This window comes from Phocoena phocoena, chromosome 10 (assembly GCF_963924675.1).
Source record: "Phocoena phocoena chromosome 10, mPhoPho1.1, whole genome shotgun sequence".
Taxonomy (NCBI): domain Eukaryota; kingdom Metazoa; phylum Chordata; class Mammalia; order Artiodactyla; family Phocoenidae; genus Phocoena; species Phocoena phocoena.
The window spans coordinates 54,816,807-54,835,427 of NC_089228.1; the positions used below are offsets into that span (position 1 = coordinate 54,816,807).

At 37.4% G+C, this 18,621-nt stretch overlaps 1 protein-coding gene across 1 annotated transcript in view; it reads right to left on the reverse strand.

The window, feature by feature from the left end:
• Positions 1-18,621, reverse strand: part of RBMS3 (RNA binding motif single stranded interacting protein 3) — a 531,745-nt gene that overhangs the window by 110,044 nt on the left and 403,080 nt on the right. The window contains exon 6 of the mRNA XM_065884879.1: positions 3,902-4,008. Within this exon, the coding sequence (XP_065740951.1) occupies positions 3,902-4,008 (107 nt within the window). The remainder of the gene's footprint in view (positions 1-3,901; positions 4,009-18,621) is intronic.

The window sequence follows — 18,621 nt, forward strand, 5'->3', positions numbered from 1 at the left end:
TAAGGCTATTCTGCTTTTTTATCATTCATGTGTTCACTGGAGTAGTGCTTCTAATTTCCTTCCAGAACTTTTCCTTTGTAGTGACTACTTGGCCAACTTTCAGCCTATCTGGGCTTTTGATATACCTTCCTCACTAAGCTTAATTATTTCTAGCTTTTGATTTAAAGTGAGGGATGTGGGACTCTTCCTTTCACTTGAACACTTAGAGACCATTAATCAGCCTAATTTCAGCATTGCCTCAGAAAACAGGGAGGCCCAAGAAGAGGGAGAGAGATGGGGGAATGGCCAGAGAGTGGAGCAGTCAGAACACACACATCATCCTATATGGACACAGTTCATGATGCCCCAAAACAATCACAATAATCACATCAAAGATCACTGATCACAGATCACTATAACAAATATAATAATAATGAAAAATTTTGAAATAGTGCGAGAATTATGAAAATGTGCTGCTAGAAAAATGGCACCAATAGACTTGCTCAATGCAGGGTTGCCACAAACGTCAATTTGTAAAAGACACAACATCTGTCAAGTGTAGAAAAGGGAAGTGCAGTAAAACGAGGTCTGCCTGAATGCAAGTCTAGTCATCTTCTACTCAGCCAGACATTAAAGGGATGGGCAAAAATGTAAAACAGTGCCTTTCTTCAAAAAAAAGTCTTTGCTTTGAAAAACATAGTACTTTCCATAAAAGAGTTCTATTTTTGTTAACAGGTGATGGGTTTATTTTTTTTAATGAATAACTAATAATTTTTAAGAGCATAAAGGAAAACAAAGACCAAAGAATTTGAGGAAGGCTGCATTAAGAAACAAAATGGTAAGACTGTTATAGAGTCCTTGGAAAGAGAGGGCTCACAGCCCCAATCCTTGGCCCTTCTGCTCATAGCTTTTGGCGTCACTTGAGAGATTAGTTAATAACTTAAAAATATTCCAGTATTCTTCACTTATGCAAAAATATGTCTGCCAGCATATACTTATATTTCAAAACCTGGCTAATTTACACTAATTTATGTGTATAACGTGTTCAGTAATAGCATTTCACCAAACTATGCTAGAAGAACTGTTATCAAAATGCCACCCAGAATAAAACAGCTTCACATAATAAATTAAAATTTTAATTAGCCTATCAATTTTCATGTTTAAGGTACTTCAAAGTTGCTTGCAAGCCACTAGTTTTGTATCTGAAGCATTGTCTCAGAAATCTTTTTCACACTATCATTTTTCACCTGACTCAAGAGAGAGGACAAGTAAACATTAGCCTCATTCTGGGCTATGATCTCAGGTTGTGAAGAAGCAGAATCTAAACTATCATTTTTTATTTTATCTAAGGCAACGATGATCGAAAGGTTTACCATTATTTTATATAACAAAACAAATAAGCAAAAACAAACAGCCCAAATGATCTCCTTATAAAGCTGGAATGCCGAAGGGCTACAAGGTAAATAAAACACCAAACCACCCACCAGAAATGGACTTCAAGGGAAGATGCATGTCTCAATCTGGGTGAGGGAAGGAAGCAAAAAGTTCTCTTTAAGAGTCTGACCCACAGTCCTTGCTTTGGTTAGAGTTTCAATTGATAAGATCTATGCGGTCAAAGACCTAAAGCAGAGAATGTAGATAGTACCCCCAGGTGACTTAACAGGAGAAAATACAAACTGTCTTGCCATTGATTATAAGATGAGAGTCAATTTCAACAGTGTCAAAATGTGGAAAAACAACAGCGACAAAAATGTGTGTCTTAGAAACAATGAAATACAGTAACTAGAACTGACTGGTTTATAAGAAATGATTAAAAATTGCTTACACAGGATTAATTTGTATGATGTCATACCTTATACACCATACTAATATACACACTTTTATTTAGTCTAGCAAGTACTATGCAAGGGGAAATAGAAGAAAAAATATATGTAATAATGGGCAAAGCTTTCCAATATTCTTGGTGTGTCTACTTCTAAGACCACAATCACATAATCACAGAGTAAAAATTAACATGCTCATCTCAAAACCAAGATATCTGATAAGTGTATTTTCAGTTCATGCCATCTATTTTCCTGATTTCTTTCCTCTGAAATGTATCTGCATACTTGGAATATGTTTTTATTGGTCACAGATAAATTTATGATGGTCCCTTGATTTTCATATTCAACAAGAAAACCTATAGCTCTTAAAAAGCAACTTTTGAAAACAAAGATTAAGAATATACTTTAAAACCTACATTTAAATTACAAGGTGCCTGGGTCCTAAATTTGACTCCACAATGCTTCCATGGCAATAGTACACGTGGTCTTTATCATGCTCTAAACCCAGAGCCCTGGATTCTGTATACGGTAGCAAGGTGGCCGCTCTAAGTTTACATTTCTTTTATGTTTATTGGTTTGGTTTCTAAGAAATGTAGACTCAAGTGAGGTGTCTTGCTGCAATTGGTATCTATTCAGTGAATGTAATAATATAGGAACTGAAATTTCAGTCATCATTGCTAAGTTACCTAGTTAAATATTGAGGCTTTGGGGTTATGGTCTGTGATCCAGAAATCTCTAATCAGCGGGCATTTGACTCAAGTACATTTTGAAAGATCAAATGAGTCTTTCTAGACCATGGATGACTGGCATGGGACCATTGTGAAAATGAGTGCTATCACAAATCACCTTTCTTCTGGGGGCAGTGGGCTACCTGCTGATCACAAACTGCCCACTAAAAACACACGGTCACACCCTGCCCTCTTCTGTTCTGACTACTTTGCTAATATTGAAACTCTTGGTTTTTTTTTTAAATTAGCTTCACGTGTTCAGTGGTGATTCTCTTTTTCCTTAAGGTAATGAGTTATAGATTATACAGTACTCAAACATAGCTATCCACTTTACAAGGGGTTTTGAGATCTGCATGGAAATACTCAAAACAGACTACAGTCTTAGAAACTGAAAAATGGCTAAAGGTTTTGCTGAGTAAAAAATCCCACCCTCTTTTCTTTCCTTACAACTGTAATCTCAGTGTTGAAAGTATAAAATGCTGCATCAAGTAGGATGCCTCTTAAATGATAAATGGATGAAGTAGATGCTTTGAATAGAAATACTAAATAAAGCTCTTCTGTTGAAATGATGGTCTTGGTGCAAAATGGCATTTATTCAAGGCATTCAAACAACTCCATTCTATTTCACAAAGAATAAAAAGACCTCTTGGAAGCCCAGACACCTTTTCCTTGTCTTCTCACAACAAAAATAACCAACAGGAATCCATTCCCAAGTGGCCCTGGAGCCATAAGCTTGCTTTTCTACTGTTTTGTGTTAGGAGAGTAAAGGGATAATTAACTGTTAAATGCTTTTCTCCTTTTTGGGAAAAGCAAAACCTTGTGTGTGTCTGCTTTTCTTTCTTCTTGACCGACAGAAAATGTTATATTTTATATTGATATATACATATATAAGACACATATCAACATGTTTATGAGCACATGGGCATTTCGTAACTACACATATATGTGCAAGTGGAACATCTCAACAGTAGAATGAAATAAATCTAAATTTTTGTTTGTTTTTTTCACATAAACATTTAACTCTCACTATTGTTTTCACTGAAAATATTTTCTTAAGTAATCATACCCCCATTTTATAACTATGACACAATTATGGATCAATTCTTTGTGGCTAAGCCTTTCAGTGAGTATTATAGGATTCAAGTTTGGTTTAAGAGAGAAGACTTACTGTAGTGCAGAACTGAGGTCAATTTGGAAGTCCTATACTCCTCCTGAACTGATTTTATTCTGATTAAATCAATATAGGCCTGCTCATTTGCCATCTGGTTTTCTACAGGACCTGGTTCTCTCACAGCCCCGTGTGTCTGTCTTGCCACCCTCCTGAGGGATGTCTGTGGCCACATTTCTGAGCACAGGTCAGTCAGGACTCACCTCTCCTTCCCTGGGCCAAGGCCTTCCATTCTGGGTGTATTTACTTTGATTCTGTCGCTTCTTTTGTCCTCCATCAGCGAATTTGCACAGTAAAGGCTCACTAGGGGCTGGGAAGATAAGAAACCAATTTTACATTAGCAAATCCCCTTTAAAAATAAGTGATTATGTGAGTCACAGTAGTGCTTTGTAATGCATATCTTTTGAAGTCCTCTTGCTTCTGGAGAGACATTTGGCCCCCTTTTAGTTTCAACTCTGTTGGCGGCTGTTCTAACTAACTGGGCTTCAAAAAAGTACTGGCAGACCATAAAAGAATATAACAAATATTGTTGAAAAAAATAATCAGTTGAAGCAGAATGTGAACTTGCCTTAGAAGTAAAGAGACAAGAATCAACCCCTTCCGATTATGTTTGTGTTAAAAACAAGACAACAAGCCCTAAATGAAGTCACTTATGCTAAGCCCCATGTCACCAAACAGAGACTTATAGTTTCAGCCTCTCTGAGAAATGGAATCTGAAACCAGTCCATCAGGAATCCCTTGGTCAGCACTAGAGAGGTAACCTGCCTGACAGACCCCCTGCATCCCCTAAAGGAAAGGGACCTTGTCACAACCAATCCACTTTTTGCTAGTATGCCTTTCTTGTCCCACTCTTTTCTGCGTATAAAAGTCTTTTATTTTATACAGCTCCTGGTAGCTCCATTCTCTCTGCTGGCTGGGATGCTGCCCAATTCATGATCTCCCACATGTGGTCCTAATTCTTCACCCTTCCCTGTATCCTTGTCTTTTGCCATGAATGACTGCTGACTGAGGGGCTCAGTTTTTCTGAGTGCCTGTCAGGTATATAGGAAGTATACATGCTATTAAACGCCTGTTTGTTTTTCTCTTGTTAATCTGTCATTTATTACAGGGGGTGTCTCAGTCAAGACCTAGAAGAGTAGAGAGAAAATTATTTTTCCTCTCCTACTATACATATGTTTATGTGTGTATATATACATTTAAAAGTCTTTTTTTGGTGAAACCTTGGAAGCTATAGAATTGGGGAACAGTACTGGCAGGAAAAGAAAAGACTGAATGAATGATTAACCTTAAGATTTCTTTTACCCACTAGCATAAAAAATTGTGCAGAAGCATCCCTGAAACAAATATTACCAGATAACAATAGTCTAGCTTGCCAAGGATCAAATATAGATAGACTAGGAGATTCTGGATTTTAAGCCTATCTTGAAGTTTGCCATTACTGAAATGAGAACTTTCAAAAAATTGTTTTTAACACTAGGGGACATTTAAAAAGTCATGGGGTGAGACTTTCTTAGCTTTCAACTGAGATATCATTGCAAATTGTGTTTTACAGTGTCTTAGAGGCTTCAAATATTAGCCACCCTGATATTCAAGGATCTTCATAAACTGTCAAGCTATGGATGTTGACAATGACCTATTTGTATTTATTGGCATTGCTAAGTTGAAACATCTCCTGTTACTTTCTTAATTTGAAGATGATTATGATGGTAAAGAAGATAGGGCCACAATGTTTCGCTAAATGAATTTAAAAAATAAAACCCCAGAAACAAATGTTCAAAAGTGTCATTAGAATAAGATGGAATATCCGTAATATTACCCTTGAATTGCAGGCTTGTCATTCTGATTGTTAGTTTCCCAAGGGACTATTTTATTCAGAGTGGAAGAGAAAACATTAGTAAATTAGTTAGATTTATATAATCTTCTAGTCCTCATGTAATTTCTAAGCACCTGCAGGATAAAATCTCAACTCCTCAATTAGAAGATAAGAATTTGTGCCCTTAATCTTACCTTTCATCAGTCTCCTCCTCACCCCCAGTGGTTTACAGTCCCCTCACCTCTAAATGCCTTTCCTCCTGCCTGAAATTTCCTTTTGCATCTCCCTCCTACCCCGCCCCCTGGACCCATACCCTCCATCTGGCAAACTACTAATCAACCTTCAGAATGTAGCTCAAATGTCACATTCTTCTGGAAGCTGTCTCTTACTACCCCATGTCACTTCAGAGTGAAATCCCCTAATGCTTACTTGGCAGATTTTTTTCACAGGTTCAATGATGTTTTGAAACCAAGAAGGACCCTGTGGGGCCCTCCTGGGTACAAATCCTTTCCGTGTCCCCCATTTCTTCTTCGTAGGAAATAGGCTTCATTCAGCCTCCTTGACCTTCCCTGAGTTCCAAAGGGTAGATTCAAAGAGTTGCTAATCAGGGAGAGGAGAGAATGCAGAAACAAAGGAGGAGCAGGCAAGAACCACTAGTGCAGCCGCCCTGGGGCAGGGTCCTGGTTCCTCCTTAAGGAATATACGGAACAATATAGCTCTGAGTTCTTCTGCAGGAACTAAGGCCCCAGGATGATAACTTCGGGTCAAGCACAAAATTCCTGGATACCACCCTTGCTACCTCAACACCAACCAATCAGAAGAAGGGCTATACACAGAGGAAGATAACAAAGACTCTGACCCCCTCCCCAAATGATTCTTCCTTTAAAAACTTTCATGGTTGAGCAGAAACTTGGGAGTTGGTTCTTGGACACGAGTCTACCTTCTCCCCACGTTACTGGTCTCCTGAATAAAGCAATCTTTTCTTTTCAACCAACACTTGTCTCTTGAGTATTGGCTTCTGAGTGGTGAACAGCGGAAGTTGATTTTGGTAACAGTTTCTGTTAAGTCTTCTAACAATAATAAGTAATTTCCAGGCTTGAAGGTGGAAAGTGATTATAGCAGAGTTCTGGGTGAAGTTTGTGTGTGGGTGTGAAAATTGTTAACAGCATTTTGCACATAGATATACATAATACTTGACAGTGTTGCTATTCAGTGTGGCCCAAGGACCAGCAGCAGTGGTATCAGCACATGGGAGCCTGTTAGAAATGCAGAGTCGAGGGCCCTTTCCCAGATATACTGAATTAAAATCTGTATTTGCAGCAGATCCCAAGGTGATTCCTGTACGCATTGAAGTTTGAGAAGCACTGATGTAATTATGACTGAATCCTTAAGGAAGGAGGAATATACCTTAGATGTTAAACATGAATCCTCTGAATAATGAGACGATTTCAGTAGCACAGAAATATTATATTGTCTACAATTTCCTTATTGCAGTATTATGATGCCAATTGATTTTGTTTAGTCTCTTTTAACAGTAGTTGAAATAGAGGCTAAATGAAGAAAAGGCCTTTGTGGAAGTGAGATGCAGTTATAAGCCACAGTTTGTAATGTGCTAGAAGACATTATGGTCTCTCATGTAAATGGGGAATATTTAAAATATAATTATAACAATGCATGGCAATAAAGTTGCATGGCAATTATGAAGAAGTAATTACAATTTGCTTGCTTAGTGGATTATTTCTAGTCTTCCAAACTCTGCACTAAACATAAAACATCGGATGCATAAACTGATAAAATAATCTAATGGTTTACAGGATTTGCTATCTTAAGCAAATGAACAGACGACAAGTATTTTGCTTAGCAAAATTAATGTAAAACACTATATACTGATTTTTATTTAAAACTTAACACAAGTCCAGTTTTATGATTCACTAAAAATGTTTCTAACATCGTATCTTATAAGTAGATACTGACATACATTTCAGCTAATATGTATTAATAGGAGAATTCCTGCTGTCCCTTAGAGAAGTTGAACATTTTAAATTAGCATTCAGTTTATTTAAATTCTTCTAGTATTTATATTGGATTTGTAGTGATGCTTTTTAAAAAATATCTCTTTATTATCATAACTTACAAGTCTGATTTTTTTTTTTTTTTTTTTTTTGCAGTACGCGGGCCTCTTACTGCTGTGGTCTCTCCAGACGCACAGGCTCAGCGGCCATGGCTCACGGGCCCAGCCGCTCCGCGGCATGTGGGATCTTCCCGGACCGGGGCACAAACCCACGTCCCCTGCATTAGCAGGCAGACTCTCAATCACTGCGCCACCAGAGAAGCCCAAGTCTGATGTTTTAAATATTAAATTTTAAAATTTCTCACCTCAGATAGATTATAAATCTTACTTCAGAAAAAAAAAAGTACAGTGGGAGGAGCTGGTAGAGAGAGTAAGCTAATGACAACAGAAGCAGTTTATTGGGGGCGAGCTTAAAAAAATCTTTGTGTGAGAGTAGAGGGATGAGATGAAAACAAATTTAAAAAAATTTCAAGAACTAAGATAAAATATGATAAAATTTTAATCTAGAAACTATCTTTTTTTTCAGGTATGGATATGAATTAGTTTTTAATTAAACTATCCCTGTGATATTCAGGGTGACTTGTACATTAAAAAGCTGTTCAGGGCTTCCCTGGTGGCGCAGTGGTTGAGAGTCCGCCTGCCGATGCAGGGGACACGGGTTCGTGCCCCAGTCCGGGAAGATCCCACATGCCACAGAGCGGCTGGGCCCGTGAGCCATGGCCGCTGAGCCTGTGTGTCTGGAGCCTGTGCTCCGCAACGGGAGAGGCCGCAACAGTGAGAGGCCCGCGTATCGCAAAATAAAAAGCTGTTCATACTAATGAATTCAAAAACGATACTAATCAAAGGATGTTAAACTTAGAAACATTTTTAACACATTCGTTCATTAATAAAAGAAAACTGAAAGCTATTCAGTATACGTATATGTTTCACTACCCTGGACTCTGTACCTGAAAAAGTGGTCAGTCTAGAGGGAAAAAGACAAGTAAAAGGAATACTCTAATGGATGGCAATGGCTGTCATAATAGAAATATGGATCGGTATTTGGGGAACAGAGAATGGATGTCTGCCTCTATGCATAATAGCCATAGAACATCCTCTAGCTTAGAAATCACGTCCAACACCACAGAGTTTGGAAACATCACAGTTCACATGCATGGTTCTCTCCATGCCAAGTGCCAGATTATGACCTGAGCACAGGAAGGACTAATACCAAGTCTGGCTAAAAGCAGGCTTCTATCAAATGTTTGCTAAATGAAAATATTAATAAATGAGATGGATACAATGATAGGATGTAGTTGAAACACTTTTAGAATTCCAGATGAAAACTGCCAGCACTAGAGCTGAGAACAAAGAACAAAGAGCCTGGCTCAGCCCTCAGCCCTAGGTCCTTAGCCACTGCTGTCACCAACAGGGTACCGTCAGGGGAATCTGGGATGAAAAACAGGATGCAGCACTCTGTGCTTTGGACAAACAGGCCCCTTAGACAGTTAGATGTAGAGGTCAGGGAGAATTTTAATGAGCCCCGATTCTTGCTTCCTCCCATTGATAGAAAAGCACCAAAATCATTAACTTAAGATATTTGTTCTTTGTGACTAGCAGTAATTTTTTATCAAGGTGTATGCTTGACTGCACATATTCCCAGGCCAAAAGTCATATGTAAGCTAGTTTCTCCACTACCTTTTTGGAACAATTCCCTCAGAGCTTCTGAGAGGCTGTCTTCCAGGCCACAGTCCTCAGTAAGGTCCCTGAATAAAACTTTAACAACTCCTATGTTGTGTGTTTTTCTTCAAGTTGACACAACAGTGTATTTGGACTTTCAGCCCTTACTATAATTCTCCATAGTCCTTAAGCTTCCTGCTGTCTTCTACCTGATCAGGATCCCTAATTCCTTCATATGTAGACAGAAGTAGCCTGTACTGATATGGGATAAATAATAATGATGTACAAGTTATGGATATAAGTCTGGTTCTAACTCTATGTTAGAACCCATGTCCTTATTTTTTTAATACTACCTTTAAAATACTTGCAGTTAGATGCAGAAAACAAACTTATGGTTAGCAAGGGGGGAAGGGGGGACAGGGATAAACTGAGAGATTGGGATTGACATATACACACTACTATATATAAAATAGACAACTAATAAGGACCTACTGTACAGCACAGGGAACTCTATTCAATACTCTGTAATGACCTGTATGGGAAAAGAATCTAAAAATTCTTTTAGAATGGATATATGTATAACCGATTCACTTTGCTGTATAGCAGAAACTAATACAACATTGTAAATCAACTATACTCCAATAAAAATTAATTAAAAAAAAATAAAGTGCTTTGCAGTAGAAAAATAAAATAAAATACTTGCTGTTATATCCAGGAAAGTTTGCAGATGAATTCCTCTGATTCGTATGCAAATGATTTGCTATTTTCTCTCCCTCATATGCTTTATAATGATAAAGTTCATATGCATATATGTACGTGTATATCTATAGCTACATATCTTCCTAGATGTAGAAACAGCAAGTCCCAAATCTAGACCACAACCGACATGACAAACATTACTTGAAGGTTACAACACTGAATTATTATATTTTGGAGTTAGAAAGCCTTTTGCATATAGCAAAGTGGGCTATTTGGTTCCATTTCCTTTCAACTTCTATAGCCTGTTTACCATTTAACTATGTTTTGCATACTAAATGAGGTATAGTTATTTGGACAGTTCTTAGTTGTACTAAACTTCCATCCTGGAAGGCCTATAGTCCCTGTCTATTGTTTGATCTTAAAATGTATTTAATTTAAACTCTTTACTTTGCCAATAAAGAAAATAAAAGTTCGATGAATTGCCGGCTAAATTGTGGTAGCTAATAGAAACATCATACCCAGAACCGCGTATTCTGAATTTCTAATCAAACACTCTCTCCAACTGCTTACCTTCCACCTTCCCCATCAGAGGTAAAAAGAAATGAGTTTTGGGCAGTTCTTGTGCTTGAGCCATAACTTTGGGATGGAGCAAAAAGACTGAATATTCACTAAGATATGATCACTGTGGTTCTCTGAGCACAGGTTAGAATTAGAAGTGAAAACCAAGCATTCAATGAGATCTGCTAAAATGATTTGTACTGCCATTCTAATAACAGTTTTTTTTAACAGAATAAACAAATTACATGGGTAATATATATATATATTTTCACATTTTATTTTTTTATTATTTTTAAACATCTTTATTGGAGTATAATTGCTTTACAATGGTGCGTTAGTTTCTGCTTTGTAACAAAGTGAATCAGTTATACATATACATATGTTCCCAATATCTCTTCCCTCTTGCATCTCCCTCCCTCCCACCCTCCCTACCCCACCCCTCTAGATGGTCACAAAGCACCGAGCTGATCTCCCTGTGCTATGAGGCTACTTCCCACTAGCTATCTATTTTACGTTTGGTAGTGTATATATGTCCATGCCACTCTCTCACTTTGTCACAGCTTACCCTTCCCCCTCCCCATATCCTCAAGTCCATTCTCTAGTAGGTCTGTGTCTTTATTCCCGTCTTGCTCCTAGGTTCTTCATGACCTTTTTTCTTAGATTCCATATATATGTGTTAGCATACAGTATTTGTTTTTCTCTTTCTGACTTACCATAGGTAATATTTACAAATGTCAGACACATGTGTACTCCTATCATTTAGGCCAAAGAAAGGTAAAATGGTGGAAACAAATAAAAAGTTAATAACACTTAAAGAAAGTGTAACTTGCATGTACACTCCTAATTTTATCTTTCTGAAATGGATTAGTGCTTATATTTAGTTGCAAATAAAATTCTTTACTATGGGAAGCAGGCTGACAGAAAAAGAAAATGCTCCAGAGTGACAACAAAAGCAGAACAGCTGTTTGCCTAGAAAGAAAGAGAGAAAAAACATAGTATGGTGTTTTTTTTGATAAATCATACTATGGCTAAGTAATTATCTCAAGCTCACCTCTCTGTTTCAAGTATTAAAACAAACAGACTGGTGGTTGCTAAGGGGGAGGGCATTGGAGGAGGGATGGAGTGGCAGGTTGGGGTTAGCAGATGTAAGCTTTTATATATAGAATGGGTAAACAACAAGGTCCTCCTGTATAGTGCAGTGAACTATATTCAATATCCTATGATAAACCATCATGGAAAAGAATATGGAAAAAAATATATATATATGCACAACCGAATCACTTTGCTGTACAGCAGAAATTAACAACATTGTAAATCAACTGTACTTCAATTAAAATTTTTTTTTAAATTAAAAAAAAAGGAAACAAACAAGCAAGGCACCATCTTTTTCTTATTTGTAACAATTCTCTGATAATTCTTTTCATATAGAAAAATTTACTCTTAGAAGAAAAACCAAACCTTGTTTAGGGGAATAACATAAGAGAGAAAGTTGATGATTCACGTAGATGAGACACAATGTACATGTTGGAGGTACAATTGGTTCCTTCTGACTGAAACCTCATCTGTGCTGAGTGAAGACACCAAGAAAGTGCAAAGCACAGGTACTTCCAAGAAGCACCAACTGACTAATCTACAACTGGCTGACTTACCTGTCCAACAACAGATTGTGGAAGCTTGTGTAGTTGGAAGGCAAAACATCAAAGGAAAATGTTTCTAAGATAAAGAGTCTTTAAAACAAGGAGAATCTTATTTACTGACCAAGATGGACCATATCTGGTCTTGTCTTCCTCCTCCCCTCCCTCGTATTTCCATGTGCTGTACTTGCCCCTGATAGACCTCTTTGCATACTATATGTAATCTTTATAGATTACTACACACTCTATGTAACATGGCACTTTTTATTAGAAAGAGGCACAAAGAAGAAAAAATATACAGCAATAATCTTATAGTACAGATATCCCTTTGATATTAAAAATCAATAAACACATAAACAAAAGAAGGACATTCTTGGTAGTAAATTCAAATTATACAAAGGTTAAAAACAAAAAGTATAAGACCCCTTCTCAACTCCCCCCATTTTATTATAATTCCTTCCAGGAAAATGCATAAATATATACCTACTAATCCATCTTCCAGTTATCTGGTTCTTTTTTTTTTTAATTCCAAAGGGGACACTCAGAATGTGGGTTTTATTGTTTGTTTAATTATATATGAAGAGTCAGCACATATCATCCTTTTGAAATGCTGCTCAGTATTGTAGCATAATTATCATGTACCATAATTTATCAATGTCCATCAATAGGGGACCAGCTAAATCTCATTAAATTTCCATAATGCGTGTCCATGTTCTTCTCCACTATTAGGAGAATTTGATTTGATTGGAGTCGGGAGCTGGGTCATATTCACCTTTGCCCAGCATCCACCCCAGTGGCCCAGCAAATTGTCTGAGAGAAGCACACAATTCATTATCTGCTGATCAAATTATTAAATACATGCAGACAGATAGACAAGAAAACTTCTTAAGATTCCTTACATTAATGAAATTCTAAAGGATTTAAGAGTGAGAGCACAACCTTTTCCTCTTTTAAGAGAGAATAGAGTCCCATAATTTCCATATTTAGATATAACTAGCCAGCCTGCTTGAAAAATCAAAAAACAAGAGAGAATTTCAAGTCCTAGTCCCAGGTATAACTCTAATTTCACATGGAGCTCATGTTACCTGCCCTAAAAACAAATGGAGGGGGAACCAGAGTAAGGAATCTTATAATGAAAAACATCAGGATTTTCCCCAGTATCCACTTACAATCCTCCACCAAGGAAGCAAACGCATATGCACCCCCAAACTGAACCCAAACTCAGGTCAAGAAAACATAGGTCAATTTCCTGTATGCTGTTTCTAAGCATATATTACCTGGGCTAGAGACTGAAAGAATTCCCAAAATGCAGTAACTGAGTTAGTAGAAATAAATGTGTCCCAGTATCAAAGGGAAAGCTGTATATAACTGGGTAGGTATCTGTTTACAGGGCTCCAGGCATCAGCTGGGAGGAGAACGTCCCTACTGTGGATGAAGGATTTATGGGGGAAATGGCTTGGGGCTGAGCTTTTTCTAACTCAAGATTCAAGGAACTAAAATTGTGACAATTTGAAGAGTGCTTTCATGGAGCCTGAATCACTTACTAATCGATACTAAGTAAATTTAACCGAGACACTAGAAACTGCGTCCTTCAAAGATGTGTTAAAGACCATATGTGCCATAAATGTCTACAGATAAATCTATCTAAGGAGTCATACAAGGAATCAGTCCTCGCTATCGAGGAGTTGAGTGTAAAAACAATGCATATGAATGGCTCTAAAATAGAATATCCATTTGTACTTGCTACAGAAGCAAAGGGATAAAACAGTTTAGGGCTAGACTACCCCAGAGGAAGATTGAGTAACTATCCTAAATTCATTTTTCTTAGATAGGTATCAATTCTTCCATTGGGACTGGACATTAAAGGTATTTTATATGGATTTCTATTGCCTATAGATCTTCCTATAATGCAAACTTTTTCATGTTAATCTTCCATATGTCCACCTATAGGATAAAGTCCAAACTCCTTAGCACAAAATGCTATCCAAAATCATGACCTAAATATACACATCTCTATTTCCACTTAAAGGACTACTCAGAAAGGGTTGAGACCTTTCACACATTCCTAGATTTGCTTATACTGATCCTTCTGTCCTGACTGGCTTCCCATTTTCCCCACTTAATCATTTTCATAGAATCTTTCCTGATCTCTTTATCCACGTCCCCTGCCCCAAGTTCCCATAGAGAGACCTTACCATTAATTAATGTTTTAATACATTCATTCAGTTAATTCATCCAACCTTTCCTGAAATACTTTCAAAATTAATTTGAAACATAAGTGCTATCTACCAGGTATTGTGCTATCCATGAAAGATTTAAACAGGGAATAAAATGGACACATTTATTCCCACACAGTTCTAGCCCTCAAAGAATTTTCTTTCTGATAGCAAAATAGACATTAAACAAGTGATAAAAAAATCGCAAGTCGATTCCAATCTCTTCCTGTGTGCATCTACCATATAGACATTTAATTTGGCATGTGTAAAACACTGCTGCTCGTTCAGGTTTATATCTTCCTCTACCAAATCAAAAACCTCTTGAGGGTAGGCTCCCTGCATTATTCATCTTTGTTTTCCCCAAGCATAACGTAGCTTCTGGAACATAGTCGATTACACACACACACACACACACACACACACACACACACACACACACACAATTTTAGTAAGCATGCCTATTTTTCATTTTTAGGGCAGAAGACACCCAGAAAACTGTATCATGACTTGACAACAGAAAGCACGGAGGATCATTCCTTCTGCATCTACTCAGCTGAATAAGCCAAGACTGTTCTTCAGTCCGGTTGGGCAGTGGATAATACCTGCCAAGTTTTTAAAATATTTTTGCCTGAAGAGAGTCTCTAAGTTTCTTAATAATACGTTTGGTGTTTAATAAGTCTGCAAGGAAGGCTTTTTTTTATCTAAAGTAGGCATGGAAACCTTTTCCTGGTTTCCTAAAGATTATTTCAAATTTGGCTACTATAAGCAACTGTGGTTTGATAATACGCTCCTTTTTAACTTAAAAATAATCATAATCAAAGAAGTAAACACTTTGTATTGAACACAGCATGTATTTCCTGGACATGGTGATTAGATATAAAACCTGTAGCAGCAGTCACCAACCAGGGATATATAAAAGCTTTCCTGAAAGGAAAAAGCCATTGACACAGTTCTCACAAACTGAGGATAGTTGAAGGTATGAGGTGTACGGTCATTTTGCTGATCATGAATTTTATTTTCACATCTCAGTTTTACCATTTATTCATTATAAAACCTTGGACGAGCTGCTTACGATTTCTGGAACTTACTTTTAACTTGTGGCTGCTCCCTGACTCACAGGGTCACGTGACTTTACATTCAGCACTTAACCCTAAATCTGGTATATAGTACCACAGAGTAAATATTAGTTGAACGAATGAAAGATTGGGAGTAAATGTGTGACAATTACATAAGACAGGCAGAGAAATAGCTTTTTATGAACCATGAAGCATACAAATGTTAGGTGTTATTAATATCTTTGGGGCACATGTAAAAAATATGACTTTTAGAGCCATTTCCCTGGAGCCATTTCTCTTTTATTGCCACCATAGATAATATCGTCACTTGAAAATAGACCCCAAACTGCAGGCATCACAGTGATGAATTTCAAGTGATGAGTTCAAAGGTTCTGTTTTAGACTCTAAAACTTTAAGTGGTAAAAAAAAAAAATAGTCACAAAGTGGAAATGCATTATAAATTGCTTTCTGCTTAATTATATGTATATGTGTGTGTATATGTGTGTGTGTGTGTGTGTGTGTGTGTGTATGCAGGATCTTCGTGTCTGCTGGTTTTGTTTCTTTAATATTATTGGACCTTCCCAACATATATAAACATCTAAATTTGAAAGAGAATTTTCAGCATTACCTGATTAACAAAAAAGCTATAATGATAAAACAACTCTTTAATTGACCTGCCTTTAAATGTGAAACACACACACACTCATGCACATTTCATTAGTGGCAGGGGTGGAAGGAATTCTAGGAGTTGTGTGTGTGTGCATGTGTCCATATATGTGAAAGAGAATATTTTTAAAAAGGAATATATTTTTCATCTATTCATGATGTATTATGACAGAAAAGAATATCAGTCTCTAAAAGCCTGCAAATATGCTAACAATCACAAAAATATTTTGTGTGATTTTCTGATCAAATAAAATGATGCCAATTACACTCCAAGGAGTAAATTCCATTACTCGCAACGGGAAACTGAAAAATGTTCTAAAATTGTAGCATTTTTTCCCCTTAATTTCCACTTAGGTTTTAGATTGTCCCCTTACATTTTTGAACCTTATGTATCAATGACATAAAACGCCTCAAAAGTTTGTCTAAAAAATGCTCAATCATCCCTATATGCCTGTTATAAATAACTCTCTTTACGAAAATTTTCAAACATACACAGAAGAGAGAAAATAGTGTCCCCGTATCCCACTCCCCCAGTTTCAACATTCATTCATTGTATACCAATACAGCCTTATCTAACATTCCTGTCCTTTTTTTGGCTGATGTACTTTTAGGCAATTCACAGACTATAAGAAGACTCTTACATAAAAATCCTAGATTATTTTTTAGGTCCTTGGACTTTCCTTGGATTTCCTTGTTGGACAATAGTTGTTCCAGAACCTATAGTTATCCCTGAAGAAAATCTAAAGTACCTCATAAAAATATGCATAAGCTTCAAGTAAAAGAAAAGACACAAGAGAAACCACTGAGCTGCTATTAAACATGAGTTAAAACAGAGTAAGGTAACACTAGAACACTGCTATGTAGCTTAGTTTATGAAATATAGACATATGAAGAAAAGTGACAATGGCATATTGGAGGAAGAGCCTGTGAAGGCATTCCTGCAGTCTGTCTATGTGCTCTGGCTACCTTGCTCTGTAGGACCTCACTCATCTGCCTTTGGAGGGTAGGACTTCTGGGAGCAGCCCTTCTCTCTCTCCTGAAATGGCCATCAGCACTGAGAAACTCTACATTTGGTTCCTTCACTGCAGACATAGCGAGGCATCAAGGAAAGAGGCGAACAGAGTCGGCTCTGTTCTGTATTGAGAACAGGTGTCCTGACAATCTACACAGTATGAGGGGAAAGCCACATCCCAGTATGTGGATTCACAGTGTTTTATTTAAGATGCAAAACTAGAGTGGTCCAGGGCTTCCCTGGTGGCGCAGTGGTTGAGAGTCCGCCTGCCAATGCAGGGGACACGGGTTCGTGCTCCGGTCTGGGAAGATCCCACATGCTGCGGAGCAGCTGGGCCTGTGAGCCATGGCCGCTGAGCCTGTGCGTCCAGAGCCTGTGCTCCACAACGGGAGAGGCCACAACAGTGAGAGGCCCGCGTACCACAAAACAAACAGACAAACAAAAAAACCCCAAAAAACTACAGTGGTCCAGATTTATCCCCTTTACTGGACTTAATAGAATTACTAATCTGCTTCATGAGAAAAAGAATTTTAAATGAGTCACTGATACTTCACTTTACTTGTTCAAGACTTAATATAGAAAATTACAGATCTTGGCCCAGGGAAATTTTCATCTCTGCCCATAATAACAGGCCTTCAGCTGCCAAAGGCAAGGGCTTTGTGCACTGAAATTGGAACTCTGACCCTAGGTACAAAGTCATAACCAGTAAGCTCAAAGAGAGATTTCAGTACTTGAACGACTTAACATGGAAACAAACGTGGGTCAGTTTATTTATCCACACAATGTGTACCTTGTACAACAGTATATCTTAGATCAGGGGGGTAGAACCTTCTGCTCAATATAAACTATTTTATTGGACACGATTGAAAAGATAAAAGGCAGGTTTAATTTATCATTCTAAATGGCTTCTCCATTTATCTCTCCAAAACAGGCTTTCCCAAGATTATGTCAGGTAAGAGCTTCCCTGAAATGACAAATGTATTTACCCTATGCTCCTTGTTATCATGTATGTCATACCATAAACCTCTTGTATCTCTCATTTCTTCTGCCCAACATCAAATGGGCATGGCAGTAGATTACAGCAACCCATACTTAATTAACTCAAAATTTCAGCCTAATATTTTATTTCATTAGAAAAAAACCTGACCTAGTTATTTTTAAAATAAGGGAGCTATATAAACCTGTTATGAGTAAAAACCACTCTTCCTGGCTTTTGGGCCATGGATGAATCCTCAAAAGAAAATGAATTTTCCCCGTTTCTGACCCTGAAGTAAAATGTATTTGCCTCCATCAGTAAGTCATCTTTGTAAATTCTATCAGATGTTTCTTTGGAGGGCATTTATGAACTTCTAAGTTCATAAATCTAAGAGGTTTCCTTTCTTTACCTCCACATCTTTACCAACCTTTAGCTCTACTTTCAAAATGCATCCCAAATCTTTCCACTTTTGTCCATCTCCCCTCCCATCTAATTTGTTCAAAAGTACCAGGGATTAGCAGATGTATGCTATTATATATAGGATGGATAAACAACAAGGTCCTA